At 39.8% G+C, this 22672-nt stretch overlaps 1 protein-coding gene and 1 long non-coding RNA gene across 2 annotated transcripts in view; one reads left to right on the plus strand and one right to left on the minus strand.

Annotated features, from left to right (window-relative positions):
- LOC146314327 (uncharacterized) overlaps positions 1-22672 on the plus strand; it is a 41605-nt gene that overhangs the window by 16212 nt on the left and 2721 nt on the right. The gene's annotated exons all lie outside the window — the stretch shown is intronic.
- ppp1r14c (protein phosphatase 1, regulatory (inhibitor) subunit 14C) overlaps positions 1-22672 on the minus strand; it is a 30868-nt gene that overhangs the window by 2592 nt on the left and 5604 nt on the right. The window contains exons 2-3 of the mRNA XM_084736897.1: positions 4126-4209; positions 2643-2675 (exon numbers count right to left, since the gene is read on the minus strand). Of these exons, the coding sequence (XP_084593023.1) occupies positions 2643-2675; positions 4126-4209 (117 nt within the window). The remainder of the gene's footprint in view (positions 1-2642; positions 2676-4125; positions 4210-22672) is intronic.

Genomic DNA, 22672 nt, shown 5'->3' on the forward strand with positions numbered 1-22672 from the left:
ATAATATATAAAATAATAAAGAGTAACTAATACTTGCATTATAATACTGATTCTAATGAATTATAAAATGGTTATAATGTATTACAACTATGAGAATTATAGTGCAATTATAGTGATTCTTGCCAAAACATGTCAGTGACCAGCACTTACAAAGAATTATGATATTCTATCTTATTAGTCATAAAATGCTTTAGAATTGGTTATGGTTATTGTTATAAGCATCAAGAATGGGTGCTTATAACTACAATTATACAGTGCTTCAAACCCAGTATGCCATATTATAAGTATTTTTATAATGCATTGAAATGCACTAAAGGCATGGCCGTCATAGAAAGTGTTAGCAAGTGATCAAATTAAATACTCAGTAGACACAAGTCACAAATTAGAAACTTCAGATGGCTGGAATCTAGGTTCAGTTTCAAAGTTTGAGAAACTAAAGCAGGCAGAAGTGTCAGTGAAAACAGAAGTACGACTGTAAATAACATGAGTAAAAGCAAAAAAAAAATATAAAATTTTAAAGAATAATTCAACTTTTAAAGGAAATATGACCACTTGTTTTCTTGTCGAGATTTAGATAAAAAGACAGATACCACTTTTATGCTTCTACATTAAATATTAAGCTACAGCCAACAGCCACTTAATTTAGCTCAGCATAAAGACCAGAAAGAGGGGAATGGCTAGTCAAGAGCTGTCTGACGGTCACAGAATCTGCCTCAGCACACCTCAACCCCACTAAATGACAAATTATATAAAATAGTCAAAAACATAGACCTTAAAAAACACATTGTCTTTAAATGTTAAATAAACAAAATATAAGATATTAATAATTACTGGCTTTCAAGGTGCCGGTGGGCAGATTTTAGTATTTTCTGTCTATTTGTATGTGTCCCATAAGTGACATTTTACATGTCTTGTGAGGTTTTTATACAATACTTGCAAGATTTCAGTTTCATTAATGGGTGCTCAGCTCACATGTTTGATATTACACATAAATACTAATAATATTGTCTGTGGATTTACTGTCATATATCTAAAACTTACAAGATCCCAAATTATACATTTATTTAGCTTCAAATTTAGAGAACAGGCATTAGAATGGTATTGATCACCTCATCTTAACTCTTGGCAAGAAAGCGAATAAGAGCTTTTTCCAAAATGCTGGAAAAAACCCCGCGGCAGTTTGCTTTATAGTCTAATATTGGCACCTAATGCAGGAATACAAATTGTGAATGTTGCCTGTATGCATAGTGATAGACAACCAAATGAATTAGATTATTTTTTTTGTGCCATGGGTAATTATACAGGAGAGTGGAGCCCAGGATATTCGAATGTCTCTCTTTGTGCTGAATGCATGAAGAAAAAAACTGGTAAAGTGACTGAAAACAAACACAGATGATCAAACTATGGTGATACTGTCCTTTTCAATGACAGTGATGAAACCCTGGATTATGAAAGAACTGAGTCAATACAGCCGTAAACGGTTCTTTGGATTGTCCCCATCGGAGAGACCTGTTCTACCTAGAACTAGAACTATCTGTGAAAGCTTTCACCCAGAACCCCCTGTAAGAGGTTCTTAAAGGAGGGCTCCTCTCTGGGGGTTCTATCCAGAATCTTTCACCCTAAGGGCGCTAACACCTAACCCTTTTGGAACCCTTATTTTTGAAGCAGGACAAAGAGAGACCCCATTCTGGGTTTAAAAAAAGAGGTTGTCCATGATGTTATGACTGTAGTTAAGAATATGCTGGAATATAATCCCCCTCATTATAGCAGGGGTGACTCTGCTCATGACCTAATTACTGATGCCTCCCCCTCCTCTATCTCCCTCTGTACCTCTCCTCCTCCTCTTCTGTCTTCTATACTTTGTCTTTCTCCCTCTAGCTGTCCTTTCATATATCCCTCTGTATCCCTCTCCTCCTATCTCTTCTTAACACATTCTGTTCCTTCCTTCCCTCCCTTCAGCTCCCGTTACTTCCCAGCGTACCTCTCTCCATCACTCCTTACCTTTGTCACATTCACCTTTTCCCTCCATTGCCTCTGTCTCTCACCGTTTATCCCCAGCTGATGCCTCCTTTGTGGGATTGTGTTCAAAACGGCATCTGTGCTACTTCACTCTCAGGGGATTACAATGTGTGTGTGTCAACCTGCTCAGACACTTCTTTAGCTTTGGACACCGGTGACCTTGTAGTGGTTGTCACGGGCTGACCCAATGCCACACACACTCACAGATGACAGATGGAGCGTCCAGACCGGATGAGATTGCCATATGTAGAGGTAATGTGATTGGTCTGTGCTGTACCTTTAATCACCAAAATAGCTTAACCCTACCTCACTCAAACACAAACGCTTAACACCTTCGTACGCATGGTTAACAATGTCAAACAGAGCCTTTTCTTTTAACACTTTGTCGTATTTAGGTCGGGATGACCATGGAAAGAGAAAACGAATGTGTGTGACTGTCATCAGACATTAATTAACCACACGCATACACATCTGGGACGCGATGCTTCAACATACAGCACTCTATACACCGCAGATCGACTGGTGAATGTGAGCATCAATAATGTCTGTCTACACTCAAGCTGCTGGGTCATTGATATCGAGCATTGTCTTGTATAGATGACAGACACAGTGAACACACTCACCTCTGTTGGTTTGTAGCAGTCTGTTAATGATTCCTGTGTAAAAAGGGAAAAAGGAAAACTGAGTGAGATGTTGAGGGATTAGATGTTTTCAGACATTTCCTTTGAATCACTACAGCATTCAGCCTTTTAAAATAAAATGCTAAATTGTGCAGTTCAACATTCTTGAGTCTGTTTTTTTAGTGGTTGGCGTATGGCTTTTCTTTGTGTGAATAACTGTCCAAATGTAGACAGCAACATGATGGACCTTCAAGATATTTTCGGTAAAGCTAGAATAAAAATAAATGGTGGAAAATGCTGTTTAAGAATTCCAATTTGGCATCAGTCTGCTAGAATCAAACAACAAGAGTGTCTTTGAATGCACCAGCTGAAATATAACAGGCAGTAAATAGGCACTGGTGCCAATTTATCCACTGACAGAAGACTCGATGAACCATTATGGGAAGCAGTGACATGACATGTTTGACGGTAAAACAAACAACAACAACTAACATAATCTCTCTGGGCAACTTCACACCTTCAAAGCACGTTCACTGAAAGCACCGACAGGCTCAGACTGTTATTCTAAGTGTCTGACAACATTATGGAAAGGATTCCAGCAATCACCAGCTCTGGGTTGGTGGAAAAGAAAAACCCTTAATTCATTATGCGAAAATAACCAGGCTTGGTGATTGTTAGAACAGTGGAAAGATGAGTTTTTGGTGGGTTTTATTGTGTTTCTGTCATGTTTGAATGAAGATGACAAGGAGGATGTTAAAATTACAGTTTTGCCAAGAGATTCTGGTTAGTTTGGCAAGGACAATAAAACAGCTGTTTCTGATTAAACGTCTTACTCTAAAACATCTTATGTCTACCTCTGTAGCAAGTCAGACATTTAAAATAACAATCTGAGCCTGTCACTGGCAAAAACAAGCACTTCTAGTGTAATTACTTTGATTGTGCACAGTTTTGCTTCTGCCAACTGCAGTGCTCTCCCTCAAACAGGACCACTTTCAAAGATTGTTGTGACCATTAGTCACTTAAACACACAAGCATGGGTAAATAGGGTCCATGTTTAAAACACTTAATTTACCCTTTAATGTACACTTTTAAATCAAAATCTAGATGTGGCAATTACATCAAACTGAGTCAACGTGAGGCTTTATGAATCTAATTCATATATTCACATATAGTAATAGAAATAACTGGAGTTCCTGGTGAGTTATGAGATTAGTCAGAGGCTGAGTTGTCACACAAACACACACAAGCACACGCCACACACACTGCTGTCAGTGCATATGCTGCTAGATAGCACAGCTAACATCTGTACTAGGATTTTGGGGGCTAGAGCGGGTGATTAAGCACAAACTGCACCAGAAAGCCGGCAGTAAAACTCATGAATAACCCGACACGATGACTCGCTTCACGTTCTGTCTGAACACAGTGGGGTTTGCTAAAAATAGACGTGTAGCTACGAAGACAGACACACAGAGTCACAGGGGTATACCTGCAGTTTGCTGGCTCTCTCGTCATCACTGTTGACCTCCAGCAGGTCATCTATGTCTATCTCTACTTCTGGCATCTCTTCTTCCTGAAACACAGAAACACTCTTGGTTAGTGAGCTGATGAAGCAGAGGCAGGTCAAGAAGACAATGACACACAAACCAGAGAACAGGAAACAGGAAGCTTTGTGTTAAATGATTTCTATTAATGTTTCTTTTTGAGATACTAACCCTTCATTCAAATCAATCCTATTTACACACTTTCCCTCGCTTTCAGTTCACTGCTCAGCGCAAATCAGCATCTGTATTCAAAACATGTATCTGCTCTAAACAGCCCTGACATATATTTGCTTATTAGGAGCAGACATCATATGGAAATGTCATTGTGCTGAGCTGCCAGGGCTGGGCCGTTTAGCGGCTCTGTGGTTGCAGGCTGTATTCTGCTCAGCACCACTTCAAAGGTCCTGTTTTCCTCTGGTTCATTTTATTTTACCACAAGGCTTGTGCAAAAGAGGCGTGCAGGGAGGAGCAGCCCTTCCCTCCCAGCTACCACATGATCTATCCTCCAAACTCTTCCTTCTGGGAATTACAGCCAAAGAAACCATGTTCTTTACAAGTGCAGTTTCTTCATCCTTTACCAACGGTTGAACTGCTCGCTAACAACATACCACATGATTGCAGCAAAATGGACTGTGCTGCTAAGGCTAGGAATAACTCCACATTGGATGATACCACACTTCATTCAGGGGCTAACCTTGTCACTTTAGGAAATAAGGTGGAGTTAGGAGTTAGGAAATAACATGCAAGACTTTTCTTGGTCTTGATAAGCTGCAGTGTCAATTAACTGACACATTGTAACCTATACTGTACATTTATTGCTAGAGTAACAACTGCTAAGTTTAAGTTTTAGTATGTCCTACATGAGGTCAGGGTGGTGACTGGGCATGTAGCAAATGGGGCTTTCATGGAGAAGCCTGCAGTTTGCATCTCATTGCAGACCTGCAATTATGTTTTCCTTTTTATCAACTGTAACCACAATCTTTCTCTAAACTTATAGTGTTTTAATTGCCTAACCTAAACCACAGTTTATTTGCCAAAAGCAATATCTTTCCTGAGCAAGAGCAAGTAAGAATTTCAAAAAAAGTTGCCACTGGACTTGGGTAATGGTACCCCCAAAGTGCTCATGTAGGTTCAGAACAGGTCATAACTGATGGTTGTATAGTGAAAGAAGACCCTAGAAAACCAATGTATATACAAAAGGGTGAGAAGAAGAGATGTGCACTTCTGGCATGACATCCCCAAATTTCAACCCCTGAATTTACTTTGATCCACTAATTATATAATATTAGACTGTTACTATATTATTTGGATGTCCCCAGGGATCACATAAAACCATGAATGATTACAATTACAATTTTCCCTAGGTTGAACCACAGGTTGACTGGACTATCTTGGGTTTTGCACATATTTGTGAGGATATTCAGCATCTCCTTTTGCTGCATCCCAGTGCAATATTCTTGAGACCACTGGGTATCATCCTCCATCAGTGTAGTAGACCACTGAAATCCACCAAACTCTTCAGCTATTTGTGCATTTGGTTGATTTCGGCTCACTGTTTTTGTTATTTAGTGGAATCATAATGGCTCTCACCAATCCATGACCTGTATTAAACCACAATCAGCAGTTTCCAGCAAATAGATTCACACAAGCTGTCTGTACGCTAACAGCCAAGACCGAGGACACAAAGTAAATATCAGGCTGATGATAAACCGGTTGCAAATTAAGGTTTTGTGGCTGGTAGCTTGTTTGAAAGTTGATTAAAAATTGTTTCCATAGTTCTTTACAGACTTTAACATGGCACTAATGCTGTAATGACTCACATGAAAAGGTTGTATGGCATGTAAGTATTTCACAACAACCCACTGCACAATATGGAAACTATTGTTAGACTTAACACCAAAATAAAGAAGTGTTATTTCAGACTGAATACTCTTGTTCAGCCTCAAACAAGGCTTACAGATTTCACAACAGAAGCGCCAGAATTTCATAACTATTAGCGCTGCTGTAATCAAGCATTTTGACCATTTTAATTCTAGACTCAGTCTCTGATGATAAATACCTTATTTAGAGAAGAATGCCTGGCACTGTCTCCATTTTGGTATATGCAGCTGTAGTGGTTGCTTCTGGTGCTATTTGTTATTTTTGTCATTTTTGTTGATTATTTTTTATTTCTAACTGTGCAAAAAATTAAAAAAAAAAAAAGGGTTAGGGGTTAATTTTGCAAGTTCTAGGAGCTTAGTCAAAATTTGTTGCAAACATCCCCAATCTCCCCTATTTTATGTTGCTCAAATTGTTCAGTTATTCTACTGACTGGGACAAATTAGTCTTAATTATTTGAATTTTAATGTGGGCAAATGGAACGCAAGACTGCTCGCAAAGACTCTTTGACAGCGACAGTGATAGCTGTCAAGTATCCAAGATGCATCTCCAAACACGTAAAAAAGTAACAATCTAACCTTGGAAATTTCATGACTGAAATAGTTAACAGTATCACATTTTATTTGCCTTTTGTGTAATTTATATACACCATATATATATATGGCTGTTTTAGTGTTAATACTTTCTTTGATGTATGGGGCTGACTGACTTTAGTAAATGAGTACTGTGTAACATGACAATAACATAGGAGGATGATGTCTGGTTCCCTTTATGCTGCAATAATGAAACAGTTTCTATGGTTTTAAACCATACCGTGTATGTGTGTGTTTGTGTGTGTGTTTATGCCTCTCAGAGGACCCCTGTATGCCTGTTGCCTGAAGCATGCACTGGTATTCAGACACAGGAACATGAAAGATGGAAGGATGACTTGATTTTAGCTCTCAGCATTAAAACTCAGTCACTGTGATTTCATTTTTGCGTGGGTGGGCTGATGTGCGCTGAATGGAATTAGCTCACAATTATACCTTTGAAATTACAATACCAAATGTAAGACGAGTGGCAAGTGTGGTACATTATGTGCTCTGTTCTCGACTGTGTGAATACAGATGAATTACTTTACCTAGTGTGCGATTTTCATGTAAAACTAACTGTGAGGACGACATGTTTCAGGTAGAAAATAAACAGACACCTAACCTCATATCTGCAGTTTACATACAGTCAAAAAAATCTACTTGACATAAGAGACACTCAAACCTGGCTCATTTGCATTCATTTAACACACACACACACTTGACATTCATAGACACACTTGCACACAAGGCTACCCCACCTTCATCCTTATTCCTGAGCTGTTAAGAGGCATTTACACAACCAGCATTTTAAGCATCTCAGTCTCTCTGCAGACGAGCGTCCCCTTCGACCTCTTTCTCTGAAATCTCTCTCCTTGTCTTAGCGAGAGGGTCTCGTTCTCAAATCCCCCCTCATTAAGGAAACAGAAAAGGAGGGATGAGAAATGAGGGAATGTGGCAGAACATATCAAAGCCCGTCATCTATTAGTATAGAAGTGTATATGTGCTGTGGAATCAGAGGACTGAGGTTATATGCAAATGAAATGCATCAGAGGAGAGATGAGTTATTTCAAACTGAGGAGAAGAGAGATAAATGGATGACAGAGACAGACGTGGAAAGAGAAAATTAGATAGTTCTGTTAAAGAGAGGGTAAGAAATTATCAACACAATGCTGTTGCCATTTTGAAATCTCATATTATTAGTTTTTGTGGGTTTTTCTCCACGTCAACAAAGCCAGCGCATCAAGTCAATACTAGAATCTTTGAATGTTTGACATTCGTCAAACCAGATAAAACTATTTTGTCACATGAATGTGCAATTTTGAAAGAAAGTCCTCATTAACTAACTCATTCCTGGTCAGTCCCTCATGTGGGTGTTTTGTTTTGGTGTGCGCCCATTGTACGTTAACATCAGTAGCCTAACTTTTTGGAGAGTATGCAGTGTTGCATTTCCTTGCATCTTTGTGCTATTTTTTTTTTTACTCAGAGGATGTGTATCAGTCAAGCTACACACACACAGCTGAGTCTGTGTTTTACCAGTCTTAGCTATCATCTTGACAATGATTTGATGTCCATGTGCAGATATCTGCACTACTGTTTTCCCTATATGTAAGCCTAGGAGCCCTCAAACCCTTTCTTCCACAACTTCATTGTTACTGCTCCCTTGTAAGGCAGTGTAGGTTGAGAAACCCTCCCATCGTTTCGGTGGATTCCTTAGAAAAACACTGTCCAAATGATCAAGCAACATTATTCTTAAATTAGATCCCACAACACTGACAGAGGCGGTTGAACTAGTTTCATGCCCTTGGGACAGATGAAATCCATTAAGGATCCAAACAAGAAAGGTTAACTTGTTTATACCTGACAGAGATTACCTATGACCTCTGAAATGTGAGGAGGTCACAGAGGTCATGGTCTCAGTCACAAACGCCAGAAAGAAGAGATGAGATATGTAAAACAATAAAAAGTGAGTGGTGTCCTGCTTGCATGTGGTCTGCTGGTTTCTGTTGGCTACAGAGAGACACTTTATTTAATAATAGAGACGAATAAGTAAATTAGAATGAGAAACAGTGAAGTGAAAGGCTGTCAGGAGAGCAAATTTAATACACTGACCTACTTCTATCTATCTATCTATCTATCTATCTATCTATCTATCTATCTATCTATCTATCACGAGTCAGTCTGACTGGTGTGTGTGTGTGTGTGTGTGTGTGTGACTATTCCACTTGTCAGCAGGCAGTCCGTCACCCCCTGTCAGTGTGATCGTTGATGACTAGGGCAAGCATGGCCTGTGTGTGAAGCATGACTGCAGGCAATCGCCAACGACGTGCAAATCTTCACACACACACACACACACACACACACACACACACACACACACACACACACACACACACACACACACAACAATTTTTGCCAGCATCAATCTTCTGCAGAGAGACACTCACCACGGGGCTTTGTGTATTGTCTCTCTGAGGAGTTTGTGAGAAAGAACCTAAGTGTGTTATATATACTGCATGTAATGACAAGAATGGAAACACTCACACACACACACACACACTTAACATGCAGGTAAACACTGAACTTGTTGTTGTCCTGCTGGTGATTTAGAGCCTAAAACAGTTGAGGTCACACCCACTACCTCTGGGGAAAATAATTTTCCATCTTGCCAACAGTGGACGGGTGACAAAATGACAGCACACAAAAGCAAGGAGACAGAAAAGGACAGGCAAGACACACACATACACACACTGACTGGGGTACGTTCAAAATAATGTGAAAATGAGGTGTAATTGCTGATGTTGTAAGTTTATAGACACACATATACTTAATACCTATTTATGGAATAGGCATTCCTCCACCATGTGTAACAACAGGAGATCTTTTTGTTACTTCTCTAATATGATCCCAAGTGGCAAAAAAAAACACAAACATAAACTAGACAGAAATAAAGAAACAACCTTACTGTGCCTGACAGCACACTAATGTACAAGAGAACAACAAGGAGACAGAGGCTGTCATTTGCAAACTCTATACAAATTCTTCCTGTGATTTGAGTATGTAGGACGTTCACATGACAGACCAGGGCTGCGCAATCAAATCACAATATTATCAAAATTGTATTACGGCCAAGAGCATTTTCAGTGAAAATGAAAATTGTGATGCTAAAATGTTCACACTAATCATGAATCAGATCGCAATTGCATTTTGTGCAGCCCTTCAACAAATACAACAAATTAATATACTATATATATATATATAATATAAGATTTACTTGAGGGACACTATTTATCCATGATGTAACACATGATGGAACTGGTTCAGAAAACACCAAAAAAATGTAAGAAGAAATATGTTATATATCTTTTGTAATTTATTATTTATTATTTATTACTTTTAAAATGACCGTAATATGTCATCAGAGATGACACAAACATGTTAAGCTGAAATACTCGCCTCTCTGACAACAACACAACAGTCATAGTGTCCTCCTTTATAATTTCTATTCCAGGCTGGAAAAACTATTTTAGTTTCCCTGTTTTGCATTAATCAAATTAATTAATGCCAAATGTTCGCTGAATATGAATATGTTTCTGTTCATAAGTTGTAACAAATCAATAATCTTTTAAAAAACAGTTTATGTCTTCAGCTCATTATTTGGACTACAGATTGCTCCTTTAAGAAAAAAAATGCATGAAAAATATATATATATATATATTTGATATTAGAGAAGTTATACTATACCCTTGTCAAAAAAAGTGTATGCTCTTGTGTCTAAGTGCCAAAATACTGCACTGGCAACATTAGTGTTTAGTTTATAGTGTGTATATACCGTGAACTTGTGCTGGAATAAAAAAAAAGTGTGTGGTTGTATGTATTAGAGAAGAATAAAAGCTGCATTTGTTGCAGATGAGGGTAAATTTGTGTGTTTGTGTATGCAGAAGAAAGAAAAGAGAGTTAGTGTGTATCTTTATGTGTAGAGGATAGTGTGTTCATGAGAGATAATAAGGAGCAAAGTGTTTGTTGTAATGAAGGCCACTTTGAGTCGACTATGTATGAGAGCCAGCGAGTAATAAGAGAGATTGGGAGAGAAACCGAGAGTGAGACAGCCCAGGCAGCTGGTGTGTTTGTTGTTGTTGTGCAGAGAAACCGTGTGCATGTGTGTCAGACGTGTCTTCACCGACAGCTAAGCAGCCGGCAGCGTTTTCAGTCTGGTTTGTCTGTGATGAGGTGAATCAAAGCTAATGTGGACGGCCCGACCCTGTGACTCACCACAAACCCTATTCAGACTCTGTTCAAACACTCTGCGCGAACAAAGAGTCAAACTCCTTGTGACAAGGAAATCACTTCACTCGATCAAGTGATTCATGATTGTTCCTATTCATAGCCTACTAACGTGAACTTGAACTACCAGTTGTATTGAACAGTGACAAAGACTTCCCAGGGAGGTAATTGCTTGTAAGGTCAGTTGTATCAGAAGATAATTTTAAAAGTTTCATTTTAAGTACATCACGCACAGAAGTCCACAATCATCAGTTAATGATTAGTTAATGGCTGGGTAGGTACCTGCTAACTTGTGCTTGAAATACCACAGGACAAATTTGGTTTCACCTCAGAAATAAATTTTGAGACTCTAAAAGATGCTTGCTAGTGCCAGTGCTAGGTCGGCTACACAAAGTCCACAATCCACATCTGATGTTCGCTGTGTAGCTAGCTGCTAACTTGTGCTTAAGATACCACATTAGAATTGTTTTACCTCACAAATATAATCTGTTTGAGGAGAGACTCTCGGGAGACCACTATGACTTGCAAACTAACGCCAAGTGGTAAATCGAAACTGTATTAATAGCTTGCTCAGCTAGTAGTAAACATGTCAGCTTGGACATTTTGACATTTGTTATAGCATATAAAACCATTATACCATCGAAATGTGCAAAATATAAATGGGAAATTTGCAAGAACAAGAAAACAAAGAAAAGAACAAGCTGCATTGACTGTACTTTGGTTAGGCTAGCTTGGGATAACCTGATTTTAGTAATGGAAAAATTAATTTCATCATGTCTGATGATATGATATGAATTTCCCGTTAGACCGAAAGCCCATTTTTTCGACACTTTGATATCCCGAAAACAAACGGCCGTTGCTCAGCTGCAACTGCAGTTAGTTAGTTAGTTTAGTGGTTGCCGGTCCTGTCTATGGTGCGGAATCAGTGAGGGTTTTGCCCTCTTTAGCCTATCTTTCTGGCCTTACGCCAATGACATTACAAGCATTTTTACTGTCACAGACAAACTTACAATGTCAGAATAAAATTTGAGTTTTCCATCAGTTGGTGCCCCAGTCACCCCAGCTAGTTTAATATCCCAAAAGTGAAACTCTTTATGACTGGTTGTTGTTAGTCTAGTTAGGTTCAAAGTGTAAGGTCTGAAAACTATACTATTAAGTATGAAATTATACCATTACACCATTGATTATTTTAGGACGATACAACAGCACCACTGCAGCCCAGGCAGTTGCAGAGTGGGGTGCTACTGTAGCTAAAATATTTTGTCTGGACAGTCATTGCACCTGGCAGGTACAGATGCTGAAAATGAAGGCTTAGCAGTCGACACTGCTGTCTCTAAGCTGTCATTTTCTGTCATTTTCAGAGTGTGTGTGTGTGTGTGTGTGTGTGTGTGTGTGTGTGTGTGTGTGTGTGTGTGTGTGTGTGTGTTTTGTGTTTGTGTGTAAGAGAGAGCCAGACAGAGACACTGTGGTTATGTCCCAGTGGTACAAAGTGCACAGGAACATCCAGTCTCTGCCTGTATAGGTATACTGAAACTGAGTGCCTCAGTAATACAGACAGAATGTGGCTGACAGATCTCCCACATAATTTCAATACGATTGAGCACACACACATGGAGAAGAAAGAAGTTATCCAGTAAATAAGATAATAACACCCATGCTTCTTTAATCGCAGCTCTGTTTGCAAGTGATAAAGATTATAGAGGAAAACAGAGCAGAGATGTAGGACAGGTGAATTTTATTAGTAACAAGATTCTAAAATGTTCAGAGGACATTGTAAACAAAAAAAAAGCCATTAAAGAGTAGGGTACATAAGAGAAAAACAAATTAAAGCAACTGAGGGAAGGATTTAATAAGTCAAACAAAGAAAAAGCAGGGGATGTTTGTTAAATTAGGGGACATGCAGAGATGAGAGTAACAGAGAGGTGGAAAAAAGACTACAAAAGAGAAGTGAAAAGAAATGAAGAGAGGTATGTATGAGCGCAGTAATTAGAATACATAAGAGGAGAAAATGAGATACAGTGAGATGGGGAGCGCACAGATAAGTGGGTCACTGTGATGATGAGGCAGAGGGGAAGGAAGAGGAGGATTGTGCAACACGGCAAAACCACACAGCTCAGCTTTCTTCCTGTCGCCACACTGCCATGCTGTGTCACATCAAAGCGAGGAGGAGCTCAAGGTGGGATGGATTCATCTCATGAGACGGGCGTGAGATAAAGGAGGGAGAGAAACTAGTGCACACAAAAGAAATGAAGGGTGAGGGTGGGACGAGTAAAATAGCTGAGAGGCCTGGAGGATCAAGGTGAACAAGAGGACAAAAGCAGAGAGGCCAGAGAAACGATAAAATAGAGGCTCCCCATGAAGGGAAAACACTTGGAACAGTAACGACAGAAGGTGAAATGGTAGAGAGAAGTGTTTCCACAGCTCTTTTCTCCTCCATCCCTCCCTCCTCCGCCTTCAGGCACCTCCCTCTTCCCCCCCAGCGATGCAATTTGCTGAAACCATACAGCACGGATGAAGTGACTTCACTGGATAAAGTTAGCTGCTGCAGCAAAAGCTCTTTCCCACGCTGATTCAGCGGTACTCTAGAGGACACTGTATATCAGAGACCGGAGCTGCTAGGAAAAGACAGCTGGGAGGAGGAATTAATCCTCAAAGGAGAAGTTCAGTCAAAAATAACAATGATTCTGCATGCTGCTTTCTGGAAGTTAATTGTGATGTAAATGTATTAATCATTCATTCACCACTCATTGTGGTAGCTACTTCTCCACAATAGGATTGTAGTAGTAAAGACATTTTCCGTCACAGCCTCAATCAATGAGCTGACAGGTCAGCTAGGTGTTAGTATCCATTTTTAAGGCCAAGTTTACCCACAATAATGCTTCAACATATCTGCCTGACATCAAAATCATTGCATTGTGGCTCGTGTCTACACCACAGTTTGATATAATTCACACATTATTGTCGCTGCAGCTGGATGGTACAGTCACAGTCTGTCATGAGAAAATAACTCCTGTTCTTGAGACTGTTTTCTCACACTTCATCTGGATGAGAAACATCACCTTTTCAGGGGAGAAAGTCACGAACTCAGACTTAAAGGTGCAGTAAGTGATTCTGGAGAAATATACTTGATTGTTAAGTCTCATCTCCAGTTTGTCTGATAAGGATATTTTGGCAATGAGACTCAACAATTAACCATCTTACAAACCTGTGATTGTTATAGATAGAGTGTCGGTGACCTACGCACTAAAGCAGCCAGTATGCTTCCTCAGCAGTGCTTGTCGGATGGTTAAATTGCTTCAGAAACTCACTTCCTATGACTTTATCTACCTGCATTGGTCCGTACCAACATGGCTTGTTTTTATGTATGCTTTAGAACTAAATTTGACTTAACTTGACTCACATTCCCAACCTCAGATTGTGGGCAGCTGTGTCTGAGCATTTCTGTTACTTTCTGAAACAGACAATCTGACATTTAGTCCCGCTCCAGTGCTAGGATTGGTGAGCCATTCAAATGTGAGGAAGGAGCCAGGCTCAAGCTCCCGTTTTTCATTTGTTACAAAACTATTTCTGTCACTGTGAACAACCTAATGCAACACTATAAATGACTTCCAGGAGAAACAGTGCACTATAATAACCTGGTTCTGATCAAGCATAACCACCACTTACTGACAGAACTGATGTAGCTCGCAGGTAACTTCAGTTTTCCCCTCGCCTTTCATAACTGAGACAATTGCCCTGCTCACATTCTTTCATTCACTGTGACAGAGAGCAACATCTGCAGCAAGCAAAAGTATCAGAGTGAAGACGGCTTATCTAGATTGCGTGTTACTGAGAAGTAAATGATAACTGAGTCTTTCTTCAACTTTCTAAATGTTGCCTTCACTATCAGCAATCTAGCAGCACTGCAAACTTGTAGAAGAACACAAGCAGCCAAACCCGACCAATCACACTTCTTGCATTCTTCTTGCGTGTGGTATGTCTGTAGCCTCGACATGTTACATTTTTTTAACATACGGTGTAGCTTAAGCAGATTCAAAACTGCACATAATACTACAGATGCTGACCCTCGTATCGATCGCATCTCACTTAACTAGAAAGACGACGTCATATTTGAATTGCAGAGATGCCAAGATACTGTCACTAAACCGGGGACTCTCCGAGATCTCAAAAGCAAACATCGCAGGTCTTTTTTGATTTACAAGTTCCAATTAATCAGAGCAATGAAACATATGACAAGCTGTGCTTGGTCTGTTTCAGAGCTATGGCGGCCGCCTGTTACAGCTCCCCAAATTACAGTGAAGCACAATATTTTTCTGAAAACATTTTAAGCAAGGAATAGGCAAGGTTACAACAGAAACTTGATTGATGCAGTCTTTCCCATGTTACAGCAAAATGGTGTGTCAAAATATGTTTCTGTTTCTTTTAGGCAAGAAAGAGGCAATTCAGCAACAGAATCTTATTGCATAATTTAACAGTTAGATCTGACTTTTGTGAACCTGAGGCGTTGTGCTGGACAGATCTACTGATTGGATGCAAATGGATAGTAAATCATCATTTAGACCCCACCCCAAATTAAATATGAAATGGTTGTGATTGGCCCGATTATGGTAGAAATATCTGCCAGAACAAATGAAAGCTTGAGTTCAGCAGATTCGTATGGTTCCAGTAGATTTAAGAAGAGGTTTCCTAATGGTCATCTCATAACCACCTTGAACAAATCTGTCTTAAAACTCACACTCCTATAGCAGCTGCTGACATGTGCAAGGTCAAAATCCTTTAAAACACTTCACCCTCCTTTGGTTAAAATCCTGATTGAAATCCCAGACTAAGTATTGTTGTGGGTTCAACCATGAAACTGTCAGCATCTGTCTTGTGACTCTATTTCACAGCGTTGTGATTCTGGGGCACATGATTAATTTTACTGTGTTTACCAGGCATACCGTTCCTCCCTGAGGCTTATGTATTGACAGCTGGGGCCTATTTGAACCTTTGCTCTTGGTGCAAAGCAAAGCCTCCAGCCAAACTGGACTTAAAACGTCAATACCAGCAGGGTCATAAACAGTCAGCCAGTCAAATTAATGGATTTATTCAAATTCACTGGCAATTAGACTCTAAACCCATTAAACCCCAAATCATACCAACTTACACCCAGTTTACCAAGAATAAGTTATTTTTTTTACACAATTAATAGACAAGTGTTCTTGCTGATTGGATCCATTGCTGCCAAATGTGCAGAGTCATTCAGCAAATGCAAAAGTAAACATACAAGTAAACTACACACCCACATGAACACACCCCGCTTTGACTTTGAAAGTCAAAACAATCATCTTCCTTCTCTCTTTCAGGCAGACGTGTGAACGACAGCAGTGTTTTGCATCTTTTCACAGTGCCAACCACAAGAGACTGAGTCAGTGTTCGTACACAGCCAGTTTATAAATTGCGTCGGCCTGCCGACAATGAAACCAGTGATTAACTGGATCATCTTGGGATGGGAGGAGATGTCATAGGAAGACAAGAAAGTCAGTGTGTGAGTGTGAAAAGTCAACATCACCTCCTTTCACAGTCTCAGCGGCTTTCCATTGAGCACAATTTGCATTTGGTTCTCCCTATAAGCTATCAATCTTCAATCTTTCTGCAGATGACATCTTGTTTGAAATAAATCTAGAGACTAATTCACTGAGCAAACATAAATTCAATCTGATGGTCCAGGTTGAAGCAAATTAAAGTGATTAAAATGGAAAGCATGACAATTGTCTGTGATTGCCAACTGCCCTTTACCATTACAAGATATTTTTCTTGTATCACTAGCCTATATCTTTTGGGACTCGACGGCTATATTTGCAAGCGCTATAATTCAAGTGAATAACCTGCAGACATTTTGTTCTTTCCAGATCTTTTCATTTTTCACCCTATCCATCTTTATTTGCACTTCTATGCAGCAGGCAGACTGATATGCCTCCCCAGGGTAGGTTAGAACATCTGAAATCCCAGTGACAGCATTAAAGTATGACAGCTAAGCCCATAAACACAGCACACAGGGTTAATAGAGTGGGAAACCATGAAGGATGAGGAAAAAGGGAACCTTGAAAGAAGTAAAAGAAGCAGGCAGACAGCAAGAACAAAAAAGAAAAAAGGAAAACTTGCTTAGATCATTTAATTTCAACATTTTATCATCATTATTACCTCTGCCAAGAGGGTTGTCTTTTTGGTTTGCTTTGTTTGCTTGTCTGTCCCTGGGATTACATAAAAATCACTGGTGGTAGAAGGGTGTAGCACGGGCCAAGGACGAATCCATTAAATCAGCTGAATACACAAATTATTTTTCAATTTAAATGGATAGTTTGGATTATTTGTAGTGGGGTTGTATGAGGTTCTTATCCGCAGTCAGTGTATTAACTACGGTAGATGGTGGCCGACACGTCTGCAGTTTGGAGAAGCAGAGAAGAGCACCAGCATGGAAGCTAAACAATGTACCGCTGTGGACAGGGGCAGCAGCAAAGTGTATTTTAGCCACTTAAGAAAGGTCAACCTAAAAAATCTATATCAGTTTTAGTGTACACTGTATTTAGAATATTTTCACCATCTTTTCTTTGCTGTCAGACAACGTTTTCTGACAGGAAACCACCGTTATATAGGCCAAATATCACTCTCTCCAAATTTCTATTAGTGAAATCAGTAATGTTACCTTGCAGAACTGAGTGGTGTACTGACCAGCATCTACTGTAGGTAATATACTGACTATGGATTTCTCTGCCTATATCACACATGCGTGAACCCGTCATGAGCCTCAAACGTCACTGTTTGGTTTTTCCAACCAAAATAAGCATATTTAAAGGTTATCGTGGGCTTGCATAATTTGCATATCATAGAAAATTGGACTATTCAGCACTGTGTTCTGCGGTGACATGCATCATCATGAACTGGCGAGGTTATTGCATTACAAATGTGGCAATTACACCTTTTTGCATATGTGATTAACGTGTCAGCTACAGACATAAAATGGCTAATCCATCACATATGTATGTGAAAGCCACAGGAATGACAGTAGAACAAAATGCTCAAGGGAAAGCCACAGAGAAGAGGAGGCGGAGGAGGATAAAAACAGGTAGGTGGGTGTCCCTGTGGGTCAGAAGTTGAGATGAGAGGCAGGAGGAAAAATGTCAGAGGATGACAGCAGGATGAAGCATGTAGAGAGACGACAGAAAGGGGAACAAACACATTGTAACCTTTGTACTTGGTTTTGTTTTTGGGATATTTGATACCTTTCTGCTTCTTGTGTGTTTATAACTGTTTAACAGCTGGTGGCTATCTGCCTGCTAAAAGGCCTTCTTGTCAACACCTCTGATTTGTTTAGCAGCAGATGCATGCATCTGCAGGTGTTAGATGAAATGTGTCAACACGTGCTCGGACCCAGACGCTATGCGAGTGTCTATTTCTGTCCGTGCAATTTAAATGGGGGAGAGATAAATGTCTGGCTTCAAAAGCACAGATAACAATGACCTTCTCCACCAGATCCATAAACACATCAGGGTCACACGTTCAAACAAAACATCCAATTGACTGGCTAAACCTCCCAATGGGTGGAGTCCTGGCTATAATAATTAAATTAATGGCTGCCATTCTGGATATAAGTTTATATTGTGTGCATTTATTTATCTTCCTCTTTTTCAGTTTAATTCCCACACTTTCTCACTGCCTGTGCTTCCTGCTCTAATTGTGCATGTTTGACCTTCAGCAAAGTGTAAACCTCACTGAACTGGTATAAAATGCACCCAGAGCTGTAACAGAGAGCTACCAGCTTCAAAATAATGAGGTAATCAAGATTAGCTTACTTCCTGTTGTCAGTCAGTGCAATGTGTTCAATCGATCAGTGGATTGAATCATGTCCATCAGCTGTCAAAGGTGATGGATGCTCAGTTGAATGAGCCAATTAAAAGGCAAATACTGAGGAAACATCTTACAAGCACGTAAAATATCATCTGCTTACACCTGTATGTCTACAGCCTGTGTATATCTGGGATGAATTAATTTAGCAGTTCTGGGAATTTTGTCATTTATTTTTTTTTTTGTTGTTGTTGTTATTTATTCCTCCTTTTATGACAAGGAAACTAAGAAATCTTCATTATAAAAAACATGGCACCCATTTACATCTTACGTTATAGGCTATCAGAGTTGTTATATAGGCTAGCAGAGTTGTGTCCGGCCAGTAGCTCCCTGAAACAGCAGTGGGGTGTGGAAGCTACTGTTGTCCGAATCCGACTGAAAGTAACCAACACAACATTTAGCCAGCCAATACTGATGCTTCCCCGCCACTTTTTTGCTCTGTGCTCGTATAACTGTTTCATATACTTTGATATGCTATGTGCTATGCTCATTGGTTGTCTCTAGAAGGGCAGCCTAGATTTGCAAAACTCTTGCAAGACTTCTACACATGATTTCTTCATTGCACATCTTGTATAAACTAATTATATTTTCTAATATGACAATGCTGTGGTTTAGATCTGGGTAAGTTTAAGGACAGCGAACAAAAGGTTGGGGTTAAGGAAAGATCGTGCTTTGGGTTAAAATGATCAATCTAGCAAGCTCTGAGGTTTGGAGGTCTCGGGTTCCCTTCTAAACACAACCAGGTTTGTCTATGTTGAAAAGAAAATCCAGTTTTTAAGATGGTAAAAAGATGTTTCCGACCCGCACACGCTCACTTGATGGATGGACTATCTTTCTACAGTTGCCACTGGGTCGGGTGATTGAACAAATATATCAACAATTGGCTAAGCTAGCTATCACACTAACTAACAGACAAATATATAATGTAGATTAGCTAGTTGTATTTTGGTAACATTAGCTAACTTACGATGTGACTATGTCGCTTTGTTTTTCTTTTCAACATAGACAAGCCTAGCACAGTACAGTACTGTACCTAGTACAGAAAACAGAAAGGGAAAAAGTCGATTGTGGTTCCAAATGGGGCAACGAAGGAAGGGTCAACTGATGCTACATAACGGATAAACATCAGCTACTGCCATTTGTGAATATCAACTTATATGCTGAAATCAACGTTTGGCTAATAAATCGGTGCATCCCTAATACATACAGTATATCCCATAAACTTAATTGTAACACAATGCTTCTGTCTTTGTGCATCAATATCTTTGTGTTTATCTATGAAATGCTATTCCTAAACCTATTGACTGTCGCTAATGACTTGGCTTCAGTTGCACTGTTTACTCCTCCTCTGCTAACCATTGAGGTTCACATGATACGAGGTCATTCTTCTTCCCAGCAAGAAAAACATGAAAGACGAGCAAAGGGAAATGTTATCGACAAGGTCACAGGGAAAACAAGCGGGAGGAGGGGACAGTGACACACACACAGAGAGATGACATTTTTTTTTCCACCTAGAAGTCAGTGTTGACGCTAGGAGCAAGAGAGGTTAGCAACAAATCCCAGATTCCTTTGTCCATGGCGCACACACACACATGCACTCTGCCTTGAGACAGCCCTCCTACGCAATTACCAACCCCCCATATTGCGGTGATTATCCAGAGAGAAAGAGAGCGGCAGACAGAGGAGTTATCCATAAGAAGATGCTCCATCTCCTAGTTCCCCTTGCTCCATTTGGTCCAAATATGTACACTGGCCTGTGAGATTGTGTGTGTGTGTGTGTGTGTGTGTGTGTGTGTGTGTGTGTGTGTGTGTGTGTGTGTGTGTGTGTGTGTGTGTGTGTGTTACAAGTGCTCATGCTCATCCATTCATGGAAAAGTACCCATGACCGCTCGCCACCCCAAATCTGCCAAAGAGCAGCAAAATATCATCAACCCAAAAAAGCATGTAGGACCTATTACACACATCCTCACACACCCCATAGACACAGACATAAATACACACGCACACACACACACACAAGGCCTGAGGGCAGAACGCTGTATGTGGGCAGTGTCTGTGCTTGTACACATGAATAAGCCTCATTGAGTGGGGCTCTATTGACGCCGAGCCACGAAAAAGTAGGGCATTACAGTGTCTGCATGTACCCCAACAACACACACATTAAACTGCAGAGTCTGCAGGCAAGCAACAGATTTACCACTCTATCAATCTCTGTCGCTCTGTTAGTCTCTCTCTCTATCGCACACACACACACACCGAGTAAAGGCCTTTTTCTCAACAACCATCATTGATTGTGTTGAGGTGCTCTCAGACGGAAAGACTCATCACGGTGCCGACACATTCTGCCGTTTAATCACCTAGACTTGACCTCAGCGTTAATCTGCGCTCCAGTACAGTCTGGTTTAGTCTCTCACAGTGGGCTGCTGAATGAGTCAGTGAGTTAGTGGTTTTATTTATTTTTTTTATTTTCCAGAGGTTGTGAAGAAGCTGTGCAAAAGATGTAGAAATGTGGATTATGGTGCAGTGGAGTTTATAAGTCATAAAAGCTTTTAAGAGATAGTTAGGGTTTTTTGAAGATGGGTTGTATGAGGTAGAGCAGACTGCTGTGGACAGGGTCAGCAACAAAACATGTTTTAGCCACTTACCCAGCTAAATCAACATCAGTTTAGGTGTACAATATATTTTTACTACTTCACCTTGCCATCTGACAGCCCCTCTCCAACAGGAAACCAGCATCAAAAGCTGTTACATCACCAATATTATGCAGAATATGGGACTTTCTAATTTTCTCCTTCCTCGATTGATTTGTTTGTTATTGTGTGACTTCGATGTCTATTGTAAGTAATTGCACTGACTACGGATAAGAAACTCAACCCCACTCAAAAAGTATGAACTAACTATATGAGGATTTGTTTGTCTTATGTGATATTAAGCCAGGTATCTTTGGATTTTGGACCATTTGTTAGAGAATATGGGTAATTTAATGACATTCCCTTGGGCTTTAGTACATTTATATATTTATATACATTTATATAATCAATAAAATAATCAACAGCTAAATGCATTGCGAAAATAATCTGCCCTAATTAAAATACAGATTATTTTACATCAGTGGTGGATCATAGCAAAACTGATATTTATTTAAACAAAATTGCTGGTGATTATAACTCTAAATCAGGGGTTCTTTGAGAACAGTTCAGTTAGTACAGTTCTAATTGGTGGACCAAATCATATAATAAATGTAAAGGAGTTGCAACACAGCAACAGCCTCTTTATAGCACAAAGCAACTGTGAGAAATGGCTATGTCAGACACAACATATAGAAATGACAGAATAAGATACTGTAGTCAAGGCCTCCACTGTATTTAGAGCTGCACTGAGAGCACTTGGGTCCTTGGCTCGTCTCTCTCCTCTCTCTTCAAGCAACCCCTCCTCTATGTTCTTTCCTCTTTCTCCTCTCTCCTCTCTGTCCTTTGAACAGCAAAATGAACAGTAGCAACATTTCCCAGGAGAGCAGGGGGGAATTCATCTCTGACAGAATTCACCTTCTGTTATCCTATCACCCAGAAACAGAGAGGAGGAGCAGAGGGACAGAGGCTCAAGGCAAACTGAAACTAATGTTCAACAAAAACATTTTATTGAAAGACAATAAGACAAAAGGAAGAGGAAGAAATTAGCGATAAGTAAATGTTTGTTTTTGTAGTTAAAGAAATAGATTGACGTTTAGGGAAAATACATTTGTTCGCTTTCTTGTGAAGAGTTAGAGGAAAAGATTGATACCACACTCTGGTATGGTCTGGTCTGTAAGCTAAGTAGGAAGCTACATCTAAGATATACTTAGATCAGCTGAGCACAAACACTAGCCTAGCTAGCCTAG

This window comes from Lutjanus erythropterus, chromosome 15 (assembly GCF_056507025.1).
Source record: "Lutjanus erythropterus isolate fLutEry1 chromosome 15, fLutEry1.hap2, whole genome shotgun sequence".
Taxonomy (NCBI): domain Eukaryota; kingdom Metazoa; phylum Chordata; class Actinopteri; order Lutjaniformes; family Lutjanidae; genus Lutjanus; species Lutjanus erythropterus.